The sequence below is a fragment of the Primulina tabacum genome, chromosome 14, assembly GCF_025594145.1.
Source record: "Primulina tabacum isolate GXHZ01 chromosome 14, ASM2559414v2, whole genome shotgun sequence".
Classification (NCBI taxonomy): domain Eukaryota; kingdom Viridiplantae; phylum Streptophyta; class Magnoliopsida; order Lamiales; family Gesneriaceae; genus Primulina; species Primulina tabacum.
In genome coordinates this window covers 2,918,857-2,933,069 of record NC_134563.1, presented here as the reverse complement: position 1 = coordinate 2,933,069, position 14,213 = coordinate 2,918,857, and the positions used below count along the sequence as shown (strand labels likewise).

Genomic DNA, 14,213 nt, shown 5'->3' with positions numbered 1-14,213 from the left:
GCGTTTGGTTTGGCTGATTAAGTAGGATAGATTATTTTATCACACTTTATCATGCGTTTGGTATGATTTTTATTTAACCAACTCAATCCTTCCTATAAATGATTAGGTTGTATTACGTGTGATTAAATAATACATCCTTCCTCCGTAGGATTATTAATCCTTCCTCTATTCCTACTCTCTTTCTAATTTTACCCTTCCTCCTTCACCGTTGTTGAACAACCTTGGCCGCCGGACCGCTGCCGGACCGCCGCCGGACCGCCGCTGGACCCCCTCCGCCGCCACCACGGACCGCCAACGCACCGTCATCGTCGGACCGCCGGAGCACCACCGTCACCGCACCGCCGCCGCCGCCGGACCGTCGGACCGCCACCGTCGCCGCCGCCGATGTGGAAGAATGAAAAAAAAAGAAAGGATAATTTTGTCTTTTTATCAAAAAACCACACAAAAAGTTAAATATGTCGATTTTAGCCGAATATGTCGGCAATATCATGAGTCATGTCGGTACTTTAAAAAAATCACACAAAAAGTATAAATTACAATTTGTTATATTAAACTAAATTTTTGACTAATTATAAGATTTAAAAAAGGTAGACTAACTTAAAAAATAATTTTATTTTTTCTATATATTTAGTTTTTACTAACACGTGGGGTTCTTTAAAAAAATTATATATTAATATATGCACCATATTTTTGAACGAGCATTTCGCGTGTGGTGTAGTCCAATCATAAAAAAATCGAGTTGATTTTCCGCAAATACGTGTCAATATCAATTTATATAACAAAATAATTGGGGTTTGACTTAATTGTTTCAAACTTATTTTTCAAGCATTATCACGAAAATGCTAGCGGATTTGACTTTTGAGCTTGTGTAATTTCTGAGTATTTTATATAACAAATTAAAATAATCGGGTTTTGACCAATTGATTCATCTAAAAAAACATTTGAACGTGTTCTAAAAATAATAATGTTACCTGATATTTTTTATTTGTGATATTTAATAGTTAAAACATATTTTATTTTTTATGTATCATATATGAATATATCAATAATACACATAATTTGTGAGAGAGATTTATTACAATTAGATATCGAGTTCAAGCTCATATATCAAATTTGAGACATTTGTTGTCGGATGGGTTATAAGTCATCGACTCAAATCCCAACGATTTAATCACGTAGATTCATAACTAATAAAAAAAATGAAAATATAGACTCTTAAAAGACGATTGAGTACAATTTTACAGCCAAACATTATTGATTTTTCATATATAATTATAACAAGACATAGTACCGTCGATCTTGATTATTCACACAATGACAACATACCATGACCACACTAAGGATAAATCACATACAAAGTATATTTGAAAACGCCATAACCCGACGTAGCATTAAAATCCGAGTAAGTACTTGTAACAACTATGCCTCGTGCCAATCGGAATACACCAGTACCACCAATTATAGATAACTCTCGAGCGTCGCGCGATAGAGGGTTTCTCCCGGCCAAGGAGAGTGTGCTCCCATTGTATTCACCACTCGTGAAGATCAAATTACTCATAAAAGACACCACGGGTTCGTTCAAATCCGAATAAGCAACCAACCCTTGACCTCGGCCCATCGGGGCGGAGTTCAAATCAGGTCCGACTGTTATTAAGGCGTCGGACATTAGGAGCGCGCCGAAATTTGTCGGTGAAGTTGGAGTGATGCTGGCTTGGGCTATTTGCCACATTGATTGTCTAGGACCAGTTTGAAAGTCTTGAGCATAGAACTCGATAACCGCGGTTTTCGGCGCCGACGGTTTCTTTAGGTTCTCGAACCATACTTCTACCGGTTCGAGGCCGTGACACAGTACTGCCATCCCATGCATTAGAGTGCAAAACCAAAAAATTTGAAACGCATTAAATTTCATCATTTTTTAAATCTCTCTAATTAATTTATTTTTTCCCTTTCTCAACTAATATAATTGAAACACAGTCTTATATATAAGGTGTGCAAGGTGCATTCTCGTTTTCCAGAAGTCAATAAAATAATTATTTATATTTGATGATGAATATTATACAAGGAAAAGACGTATTCCTCTAATCTACGTTTAGCCAACTCACCCTTTTGAATATTAGCCGGTTGGACTGTGTCGATTAAATATATTTTTTCAAATTATATAATTTTTGGAGTTAAATTTGTAGAAATGTGTGGAATAATATTTAATCAGCTATTTGAGGACAAAGACTTGTGTGAGACGGTCTCATGTGTCATATTTTGTGAGACGGATATCTTATTTGGTTCATCCATGAAAAAATATTACTTTTTATTGTGAATATCGGTAGGGTTGATCTGTCTCACAGATAAAGATTCGTGAGACTGTCTCACAAAAGCCCTACTCCTATTTGAGAGTGCTAAACTAAACGCAAATAATTATTTTATTTTTTTTTTGTAAAAATTTCGCTGAGTCTCCCGAAAGACCTACTCCTATTTGAGAGTGCTAAACTAAATGCAAATAATTATTTTATTTTTTTTTTGTAAAAAAATTTCGCTGATAATAAGAAAATAAATACACTAACATTACATAGTAAATTTAGTATATTTTAATGGATGATATACGTACCAATTAAATATATAGAAAAATAAGTGAAATGAAAAAGAAATATGGAAAACAATGTAAATGCAGTCAAACAATTTTTTTTATATGTATCAACAAAATTAATGTTTGATTAATATATCTAATCTTTCTTGTATATTCATCACTTTTAAGCACAAAATTTATCAATTTTATTGTCACATATTTATATGTATATTAATATTATTAAATAAATAATTCATCAAAATTAACTACAAAGGTTTGTAATTTGTAAATTTTATAAACAATAATATATTATTGAGTTGATTTGCTAGAGCAATTGCGTATCAATTCCGATTTCTTGCCCAATTATTCAAATTCGACGCGTTTTAATTAACAATTTACTTTTCAAAAGTATTTTAATAAATATTTTACATTTAGAATTGCCTCAATATGTTCACGGTGTTGAACCAAATTGAATATTAATTCAATTTGTTTGTTCCAAATTTGATTATCGAGTTTTATTGAAGAAAATGGTTGAATCATTAATGTGGACTCGAGCTCATGTGATTTATTCAGTACACGAGCTTTGGATTAAGTTACAAAATAATAGATTAATTGCAAAAACTTGTGTGAGACGGTCTCACGGGTCGTATTTGTGAGACAGATATCTTATTTGTGTCATCCATGAAAAAGTATTACTTTTTATGCTAAGAGTATTACTTTTTATCGTGAATATGAGTAGGGTTGACCCGTCTCACAGATTAAGATTCTTGAGACGGTCTCACATGAAACCCACTCTAGATTAATATACTCCACAAAAGTTATTTCTACTTAATATATTTAATAATTTTATATTTTAATATATAAATATATTTTTCACTGATTTATTTAAAGTCTAATTAATTTTATATTTAATAAAAAAAACAAGATACATAAATAAATAAAGTGCTACTTATGGATATAATTTGTAGCTATTTCAACGGTCAAAACTACTTTTCCATTAAAGTTATTTACATGATGCACCTGGACATGTGAGATCACATTAGTTTGTATTTTATAAAAGACTTTAATTTTCAAAACATAACTAAAATAAATTAGATAAAAACTTGTGTGAGACGGTCTCACGGGTTGTATTTGTGAGACGAATCTCTTATTTGGGTCATCCATGAAAAAATATTATTTTTTATGCTAAGAGTATTACTTTTTATTGTGAATATAGGTAGGATTGACCCGTCTCACAGATTAAGATCCGTGAGACGGTCTTATATAAGACTCACTCAATTAATTAATTCGGCTAATTCTATCCTACTCCGGGAGCTCTTCTCATTGTACACGAAAAATTGACACGTGTCATTTTCTTTTATTTTATCACGAGCTAGTCTTGACTAAATATGTTAAAAACACAATAACAAGTTTTGTTATCATCAAAATCAAGATTGATTGTGTTTCTCAACCCAACGAAAACAAATTAAAGAAGAAAATGTTTAGATTTGAAGAAAAAAGTTGCTAAAGAAAATGTTGTGAAATGACAATGTTTGTGGAGTTGTATTTACAAGAGTTAAAAAACCTAATTAAAAAAAAAAAAAGAAAATGTACACGTGTCAATTTTTCATATACGGGGAGAAGATCTCCCGGAGTAGGATAAAATTAGCCGTTTCAAACTTAAATTGTCGGAAAATTTCAAATAATACGAAAACTTCAAAATTTTTCATAACATAAAAAATTCAGACTTTCAAATTTTAAAATCAAAATCCTTTCAAAGGCAAGATAATTAATATAGAAAAAATAATAATAATAAAGCCTAATTACATCTTCCAGTATATAGTGGAAAGTGGGCTTAAGAATCTAATTAGTTCTCAATTAATAAAAACAAATTGTGATGCGAATTGATAATGAAATTTAAGGCTATGTTTGGTGTATAGGATATGATAATTAATTGAATTGATGACAAAATTTAAAGTAAGGATATATAATTGGATTCTCAATCCTCCCAAAACAATGAGATGTCTTTTCACCCAAATAGATTTTTTTTATCATGACTTTCTTGATTAATTGAACCAATAAAAAATGAGACAAACATGAGTTTAACAATCTATCCTTTGCTTATCACCCATACCAAACATATCCTAAGGGTTCCCTTTCCGTTGTACATTAAGAAAGATATTTGTGAGATGAGTTAGGACTGGGAGATGCTACTCATATGGGTGGTGGCATCATCCACTCAATAGATGACATGTGCGTTGAGTGATAAATCAAGATCACTTATCTATACATCATGGTTGAAAGAGTGTTCGTGATTCATCCACTGAATACACGTGTTATAAACTAAATAGATAAGAACACTATCCATGTAAGTAGCATGAACAAAACTGATTAGTTATAACTGATAAGCAAGAAAAAAGGGTTTATACATACAATAATATCATACTAGGGCAAGACAAAAGAGACTACTAAGCAAACATAGGCTTCATGTCCAAAATGAAGATGGAACAAGAATATCATCATAAATTTGAAGTTAAAAGCAAATATGCCTTTTATTATTGTAAATGGTATCTCATGTGTTCGAGGTGTTATTATATGTAATCAATGAGTAAAATTAATAAATATCAACATTTGGATAATCACTTGAAATATAAATGAACTACGTTGATGATAAATCGTACAATCCAAAACAAATTAATTTACAATCCAAAACTAACTTCCAATACGTGAATGGTACATATTAATGGTTAGATAAGGTAAAAAAAATCAAGTCACAAAAAAGAAATGAAGTTGGTCATATAGTGAAAATAGGGTTCGGTCGACCCTACTGCCCGCAGGAGTCGATCCAACGGCTCGGATTTTTCCGAGTCAATTTTTTTTTTTTTTTTACAGGGAGGTGGGGCCGTTCATTGCCCGTGCAGGCAGTTGAAACAAACCTGAAAATAGGGCACAACCGTGAAGTAGATTAGGGTAGATTAAAAAGAACAAAGAAAGAGGGAAGATCGATGCACGGTTCAAGAAGATTGCACTGATATTATTCTAAATTCTGAGCATTTATCATAGTCAACAGCACATTGTGAAAGAGGTCAAGGTTGACAAGAAGTGAAAAGCAAAAATATAAAACAACAAAAAGCATATAACAAAACAAGCTGGCGAAAAGATCCCAGGTGACGAGTTTTCATGCCCACGAAGGCTTCGTCTCTCTCGCAACATCGTCTTTGATCCATTTTTGAATTGGTTTGATCACAAATAAGTACTGTCACAAGATCAAAGAAGAACAAAAATCAGATAAAATATTGTGATTTTTGCCTCTGAGATGTAAGAAGACGGTATTGACGTATAAATACTAAAGGCTCACTTGGAATGCTAAGATGACTGGGATAAATATCTTTCCTCGGTCATTCGCGTTTGGCCCTTCAATCAACTTCTTGTCAACTAGAATACCATCCTTTCCATTCAAGGCCATATCGGTTATCATATGGACCAAATTCGGAATCCAAGGACTGCCGGTTGGTAAAATCTATGATCAAGATAGATTATTTTAGAAACTTGTTGGCATATATGTGCAAGTTGCAACAATTAGTATAGCGTAAGAATAAATAAGAAGGAAATCAACCTTTTCATCACTTTCATTCTTGTTACACCTCCCACTGTTCTCAACCAAAGCAACCGGAATAGCAAAGCTCTAAACAATACAAAAGCACCATTTTGAAAGAGAGTATCAGAGATAGAATTAGCATCTTCATGTAAGTTTCATGAGATAATAGGGTGAATGAAGATGCAAGATATATCGCATGAGGTAAAAGAAATCAGCCTTCACAGTTAAATACAAGATAATCCATATCATAACTGGTTAAAATTGGGTTTGGGACTGCTAGCCTTTCATGAGGAATCATAGTTTTCCGCAATGAAGATGCAAAATATATCGCATGAGGTAAAAGAAATCAGCCTTCACAATTAGATACAAGATAATCCATATCATAACTGGTTAAAATTGGGTTTGGGACTGCTAGCCTTTCATGAGGAATCATAGTTTTTCGCCCTTATTTCATCTATGTCTTTATGACTTGAAGGTTGACGTGCAATGAAATATCACGATTAACATAAGGGTAGACATGAACATTGAAAGCCGTGTTTGCTGCACTGAAACTTACATGTTCCTTCTAGGCTATGGATTTGAGGCTCCATCCCGGTCAAATTTAATTCTGTTGGCATAAATACATTGTACCGTCCAACAATCTAACATCTGTTACTTTTGGCGAATTCATCATCAAACCAATTTCACCTGACTTTTTACATTCCATCCATATCATTACTACTAATGCCTCTTTTGTAGCTACTTAATTCTGTCACCCGTATCATAAAACCATTTGTCACATAAGTGGGGGTTAAGAAAATCAAGATAAAGAAACTGTCTTAATAGAGAGGAAAATGTAAGAGATTTGTAGAGCGTGCCTGGGCATTCTTTTTGCTTATCTGAGCTCCTTGTCGAACACATTTCAAAAGAGACTCGGATCTTTTGGAAAAGAATTCCTCATAACTCAGTCCATCCGGAGGTGAGAGCTGAGCATGTGTAAGAACAACCAATGCTTTATGCCATATTTCTTTGCCAAAACTGTCGGTAATGGCTTTCACAACCTGTTTGTCTAAATTATCAACTCTGTATGCATCCAAACGGTCCACATAAAGTAAAGCATCAATCCTCTTGTTCAAAAGGAATCTGCCCAGAAAGCTACAAACGTTTTTATTGCAAAAACAAGATTTTTGCTCTAAAGCATACTAAAGCAATTTGGCTGAGAAACACAATAACAGGTTATAACAGAGCCAAACCTTTTAATGGTATCCAGCACCTGGTCATTGACATATCCCCCTTCAACAAGCCCTGGGGTGTCGACAATGTTTAGTGTAAAACCTGATCGTGACCTTGAAACCATTACAGGCCTTGGAGTTTCTGACTGAACAAGCATGCAACATTTTCTTGAAAATCGTGTTGGGAAATTACCCCGAAGTGATGCCGATCACGATGATAATATAGTACCGAAAAAAATGCGGAATAAAATAATCAACAAGAACACAAAGATTTACGTGGTTCACCCAAAATAGGCTACGTCCACGGAGCACTGCAACTTTTATAACTGGAAGAAATATTACAACAAGTGTATAAACCAATACACTCAATATTCCTCTCACTCCCAAACCCGTGTATACCGAGAAAATAATTTCTCTAACTCACACAAGAGAATTCCCGCACTCAAGAAAAAATACACTCTTTTTCTATGCACTCTCTTTTTATCAAAGCTGAAAAGCTTTTGATTTTGGGATACTAAAAGCAAACAAGGAAGGCTCAATTTATAACAAATTTCTTGAACCAACTTTGAGGATTTTCCGATGTGGGATATGTGAGAAAACATTTTTAAATTCCGCGTGGGCCCCACCTCCATTAAAAACTCACCTAACAATTCTCCCACTTGAAGACTTGATTTCAATCATGCCTTCACACCATCATTGCAGCAGCTCATATATCTCCATTTATACTTGCAGTCCGACTGAAGTTGAACACAACTTCAGTTTGTCAATGGTTACTGTCTTTGTGAGCATATCGGCTGGATTCTTACTTCCAGATATCTTCTCCAGCATCAAGATTCCATCTTCCAGCACCGAACTGATGAAATGGTACCTAACCTGTATATGTTTTGTCCTAGCATGGTAAACAGGATTTTTTGCTAAATGAATAGCACTCTGACTGTCACAGTGTAACGTGCTATCTTCAAGCTTCTGACCCAATTCTTCCAGAAAGGATCTCAACCATATCATCTCCTTGCTAGCTTCTGTAACTGCAACATACTCAGCCTCTGTAGTCGAAAGCGCAACAATCTTTTGCAGCTTAGACACCCAGCTTACAACTGTACCACCTAATATGAACACATATCCAGTAGTACTTTTCCTGCCATCCAGGTCACCACCCATATCGGCATCGACAAAACCTTGTAAGCCCAATTTTGACCTCCTGAAGCATAAAGAACAACTAGCAGTACCTTTCAAATACCTGAGAATCCACTTAACTGCTTCCCAGTGTTGCTTTCCTGGATTACTCATAAACCTGTTCACGGCTCCCACTGCATGTGCTATGTCTGATCTTGTACACACCATTGCATACATGAGGCTTCCGACAGCAGAAGCATAAGGAACCTTATTCATATAAGCCTTCTCCTGCTCCGTCGATGGTGATTGTGCTTTGGTTAGTTTGAAATGGCTAGCCAAAGGAGTACTCACAGATTTAGCTTCATCCATATTAAATCTGCTAACCACCTTTTTAACGTACTCTTCTTGAGATAACTTCAAGAATCCATTCACCCCGGTCTCTAAAGATCCTCATTCCAAGGATTTGCTTTGCAGCACCCAAATCCTTCACGGCAAATTCCTTTGATAAATCTTTCTTGAGTTTATCAATTTCTTCCAGACAAGCTCCAGCTATCAGCATATCATCTACATATAGCAGTAGTATGATATAAGAACCGTCAAACCTTTTCACATAACAGCAGTGATCAGCTTGACACCTTAGGAAACCATTTTCACTCATGAATCCATCAAACTTCTTGTACCACTGTCTTGGAGCTTGTTTGAGACCGTACAAGCTCTTCTGAAGTTTGCACACAATTCTCTCTTTTCCCCGTACTTCAAAGCCCTGTGGCTGCTTCATATAAATTTCTTCATCTAGGTCACCGTGAAGAAACGCAGTCTTTACATCCAACTGCTCCAAATGTAAGTCTTCCTTCGCCACTAGTCCAAGTACTGTCCTGATAGTGGTTAATTTAACCACCGGAGAGAAAATTTCGGTGTAATCAATTCCTTCTCGTTGTTGGAAGCCTTTTACAACAAGTCTTGCCTTGTACCGCTTGCTACCATCATGCTCTTCTTTTAACCGGTACACCCACTTGTTATGTAACGCCTTTTTGCCTTGTGGAAGTTCTGTCAACTCCCACGTCTGATTGGATGACAGTGTATCCATCTCATCCTCCATGGCCAACTCCCACTTGGTTGAATCATCATTTTGCATTGCCTCTTCATAGGTCTCCGGTTCACCTTTGTCTGTCAGCAAAATATAGTGAAGTGCAGGGGAGTACCTCTCAGGTGGTCTAATGGTTCTCAAAGATCTCATGAGTTCAATCACCGGAGTTTGTGGGTCATCATCTTGTGCAGTTTCTTCTTCATCTTCCTGATTACTGGTTTTCGATTCATTCACAGGAATATATGTGAATGGCACTTCATCAGTCTTCTTGACTTCAGGACATTCATCTCCAGCTCCAATGTCTGACTTGTCCTTGTACAGAAGTTTCTCATTAAATATTACATCCCTGCTCCGAATGATCTTCCGATTTTGGTCATCCCAGAAACGATAACCAAACTCATTATCTCCATAACCAATAAAGAAGCACTTCTTTGATTTCGGATCAAGTTTTGTTCTGCTTGCTGAATCAATATGAACATAGGATAGACATCCAAACACTTTCAAGAAAGAAAGGTTTATTTCTTTGCCGCTCCATCCTCTTCGGGTATTCTGCAGTCAAGCGGTATCGAAGGTCCTCTGTTGATCAGATATGCTGCAGTGTTAACAGCATCAGCCCAGAATGATTTTGGCAATCCAGAATGCAATCTCATGCTCCTTGCGCGTTCTTTCAAGGTCCTGTTCATCCTTTCAGCTACACCATTCTGTTGAGGTGTACCAGGAATGGTTTTCTCCATCTTGATCCCGTTTTGTGCACAATATTTCTTGAACTCATCATCTTCATATTCTCCACCATTATCAGATCGTAAGCACTTCACCTTCAAGTTGGTCTCATTTTCCACCATGGCTTTCCACCTTTTAAAGGTCTCGTAAACATCAGATTTATTTTTCAGAAAATAAACCCAAACTTTTCTACTCGAATCGTCAATGAATGTGACATAGTATCTCGAGCCTCCAAGGGATGTCACAGGAGATGGTCCCCATACATCAGTATGAACCAGCTCCAACTTTGCTGCTTTCGGTTCTCTACCACCTTTTAAAAAGCTCACCTTCTTCTGCTTTCCAAAGATACAACTTTCACATAGTTGGTGTTCAACAGTCTTTAATTCTGGTAGCTTTCCTTTTGACACCAACATCTTCATTCCCTTTTCACTCATATGTCCAAGTCTATAATGCCATAGACTTGAATTGGCTCCAGCATCCACAACTGCTAGTGTGTCTCTGCAACTGGAAGTCATATACAGTGTTCCAGTTTTCTTTCCTCGAGCAAAGATCATGGCTCCTTTGTTCACTTTCCAGGAACCATCACCGAAGGTCACATTATGGCCTTCATCATCGAGCTGTCCCACCGAGATCAGATTGCGTGTCAATTTTGGTACATGTCTGACTTTGTTGATTTTCCAGACAGATCCATTTGACATCTTCATTCGTACATCACCCATACCAACAATTTCCAAAGGTTTTCCATCAGCCAGGAAAACTTTTCCGTAATCGCCAGCGATGTAATTATCAAATACATCGCGATCACCAATGGTATGAAACGAAGCTCCCGAGTCCATAACCCAAGAATCAACAGGGCTTTCCATGGATAATAGCAGAGCATCATGTACTTCCTCAGTGACAGCATTGGCATTATTTTTCGTTGATCTGCAGTTCTTTTTCAGGTGACCAGTCTCACCACAGCTCCAGCACTTCATATTCTTTTCAAGGATGTTTTTGTCTTTTCCATTTCTTGATTTGGATCTACCGCGCCATCGGTTTGAACTCCTTTCACCATTCCTGCCTCTTCCTCTGTTATCAAGATTTAGAGCAGATCTCGATGATGTTGCTTCACCCGAGTCTTTCCTGCGAACTTCTTCAGCAAGGATTTGATCTCTAACATCATTGAGTTGTAGTTTTCCTTTTCCAACAGAGTTGCTAACCGCTGCCCGCATCAGTTCCCAAATGTCTGGTAAAGACGCCAGAAGAATAAGTGCCCGAATTTCATCATCAAATTTGATGTCCACCGATGTCAGCTGAGAGACAATCGTGTTGAATTCATTTATGTGCTTTGCCACCGAAGCACCTTCTACCATCTTCAAGTTGAATAACTTCTTCATGAGATGTACTTTATTGTTTGCTGATGGCTTCTCGTACATGTCTGACAGAATGGTCATCATTTCCTCCGTGGTTTTGGCCTCCGCCACGTTATGCGCCACGTTCTTCGTTAGGGTCAGTCGTATCACACCTAACACCTGTCGGTCAAGGAGCTCCCAATCATCATCCTCCATCTTTTCTGGTTTCTTTCCTGATAGAGGTTGATGCAGCTTCTTACTGTACAGATAATCTCTTATCTGTAACCGCCAGAACGAAAAATCTGTTCCGTCGAACTTGTTGATTCCCGGTCCCGATCCATCATCTCCGGCCATCACTTCTCTAGCCTTAGCAAAAAATCTAAAAAATCTTTTCTGATGTGGAAGATCAGACAAGGCTGCAACCACAGAGCATACTTAGAATTTTTAAGAATTTTCACAAGAAGGCTCTGATACCAGTTGTTGGGAAATTACCCCGAAGTGATGCCGATCACGATGATAATATAGTACCGAAAAAAATGCGGAATAAAATAATCAACAAGAACACAAAGATTTACGTGGTTCACCCAAAATAGGCTACGTCCACGGAGCACTGCAACTTTTATAACTGGAAGAAATATTACAACAAGTGTATACACCAATACACTCAATATTCCTCACACTCCCAAACCCGTGTATACCGAGAAAATAATTTCTCTAACTTACACAAGAGAATTCCCGCATTCAAGAAAAATACACTATTTTTCTATGCACTCTCTTTTTATCAAAGCTGAAAAGCTTTTGATTTTGGGATACTAAAAGCAAACAAGTAAGGCTCAATTTATAACAAATTTCTTGAACCAACTTTGAGGATTTTCCGATGTGAGATATGTGAGAAAACATTTTTAAATTCCGCGTGGGCCCCACCTCCATTAAAAACTCACCTAACAAATCGCAGCATCCATTATCATATAAAAATATTAACCAAATTAAGAGGTTTAGATACCTGAAAAGCACTAACAGTCACCACTCGTTCCCCTATAATTGAATTAACCGTGGAAGATTTTCCAACTCCACTTTTCCCAATAACAAGGATCGTCAACGTGCTCACATTCTACAGGAAACAAACTCGGTCACAGCCCAAAACTAAACACACATACATCAACATTAAAACGACACTTGCATTTAAGCATTGATAACTTTACATAATAATCAACTTAAACCATGAATACAAATAAAAAAATTACAATGAATCATCAAAAACACTATTTTTTTTCATTTGGACGCAGCAATAGTACCACAAATCTGTTCCTCTTTCAGATAGCCAAAAGGGTGCACGAAAAACATCGTTAATAATCTAAACTTAACAAGGAGAACATTTTTTTTAACCTGATTCTTCAATTTTGACAACAAGTCAACCAATTTTTCCTGAGTGGCGGCAGGAAATTGCTGAATCGCCGTCCATTCTCTAATTAATTGTGCAGCCATTCGTGCTTCTGCCCACCATTCAAAAGCAAACTCCAAATCAAAAGTTAACAACTTAATTCAATGGCAAAGAAATTACGCAGTACACAAAAACTTTAACCTTGGACATTTTTAAGAGAACCCACCTACGAAAAACTCCTCAAAACATAAACAAACAAATGTACACTGAATTCTTGAAAAGAAAAGAAAAGAAAAGCTCAAAGCGCGGGTAATCAGCCATACATGAAGGGGGAATTGTACTGATCAAGTCTGGAAAAACGACTATTATACTAGAAACGGAAAATTAAAAGAAGCTTACAAAATGGATGTGCTCTCTTCAATGCCTGAAAATTGGGAAATCGAAGGGAATAAAGGAGAAGGTTTAAGAAAACCCTTTCCAGAATGTAAAGTCGACAGCAACCTTATCTACCACTTGAAAGTTCGACACCGAACTTGTCTTTTGTTCTACGAATCTAGTGAACCGTGACTAACGTGACAAGGACCGCCCACCCAAGTGTCGGCTTTCCTCTGACGGTCCTTTTCGGCATGATTTAAATTTCTACAAATTTTGCATTTGTTGGAGCAACACACGGTGTTGTGGCCTGCGTCGTATCTTTCTATTTCAAATATTTCAAGTTATGAAATAAATCCCGCAGAGAATTATTCTCGAACTTGAGTTCGGATTCATTTTATTTGATAATTTACCCTTCTATTTTTGGAGGTTTTAGTGAATAGTTTTGGGTTATTTTTGCAAAACTTCACTTTAAAATGAAAAAAAAAAAACAATTTTTATCTATCTCTCTTGTTTTATAAGAGTAAAGTGATAGATGATGGAACATATTTTATACAAAATAAATAAATTATGTCCAGTGCATACATTCAAACATTACACTGAAAAATATTATTAGAATTCTCCTTATTATTTATTTATAATAAACGTGTTATTCCATCAAATATATATTTACAATTTAATCAAGATATCTACATATTATTTTTTGATTGTTTTATTTAAAACAGTCAACTTAATTAATCTATATTTCATTTTCTTTCCTTTTTTCCCATTTCGAACGAGATAAATAATAGCACGCACTTCCAATATAACATAAACTCTGAATTTCAAACATTTTGAAATTTGAATAAAATCACGTTTTTT

General features: G+C 36.0%; 1 protein-coding gene across 3 annotated transcripts; it reads right to left on the bottom strand.

Moving 5' to 3' along the window:
• Nucleotides 1–5,552: 5,552 nt before the first annotated feature.
• Nucleotides 5,553–13,086, bottom strand: LOC142524894 (translocase of chloroplast 34-like). Of its 3 annotated transcripts, none has more exons than XM_075629049.1 (7): nt 12,986–13,086; nt 12,603–12,710; nt 7,370–7,494; nt 6,995–7,271; nt 6,156–6,224; nt 5,898–6,059; nt 5,553–5,795 (listed from the first exon to the last, which is right to left on the bottom strand). In XM_075629049.1, the coding sequence occupies exons 1-7, from the start codon at nt 13,082–13,084 to the stop codon at nt 5,718–5,720; spliced, it is 918 nt and encodes a 305-aa protein (XP_075485164.1). In that variant the 5' UTR covers nt 13,085–13,086; the 3' UTR covers nt 5,553–5,717. The 3 variants fall into 3 exon arrangements, with proteins under 3 accessions (XP_075485164.1, XP_075485166.1, XP_075485167.1); XM_075629051.1 differs by having other exon boundaries at nt 6,995–7,259; XM_075629052.1 differs by lacking the exons at nt 12,603–12,710; nt 12,986–13,086 and adding an exon at nt 12,541–12,572 and having other exon boundaries at nt 7,370–7,516.
• Between the last annotated feature and the right edge of the window lie 1,127 nt (nt 13,087–14,213).

Excerpts from the sequence above, each read along its gene's own strand:
- LOC142524894 (XM_075629049.1), bottom strand. The coding sequence starts at position 13,084 with ATGGCTGCACAATTAATTAGAGAATGGACGGCGATTCAGCAATTTCCT. Across the intron at positions 7,272-7,369 it reads GTGCTGGATACCATTAAAAG|CTTTCTGGGCAGATTCCTTT; the intron begins GTTTGGCTCTGT and ends AAACGTTTGTAG. Across the intron at positions 5,796-5,897 it reads CAGTCATCTTAGCATTCCAA|TACTTATTTGTGATCAAACC; the intron begins GTGAGCCTTTAG and ends ATCTTGTGACAG.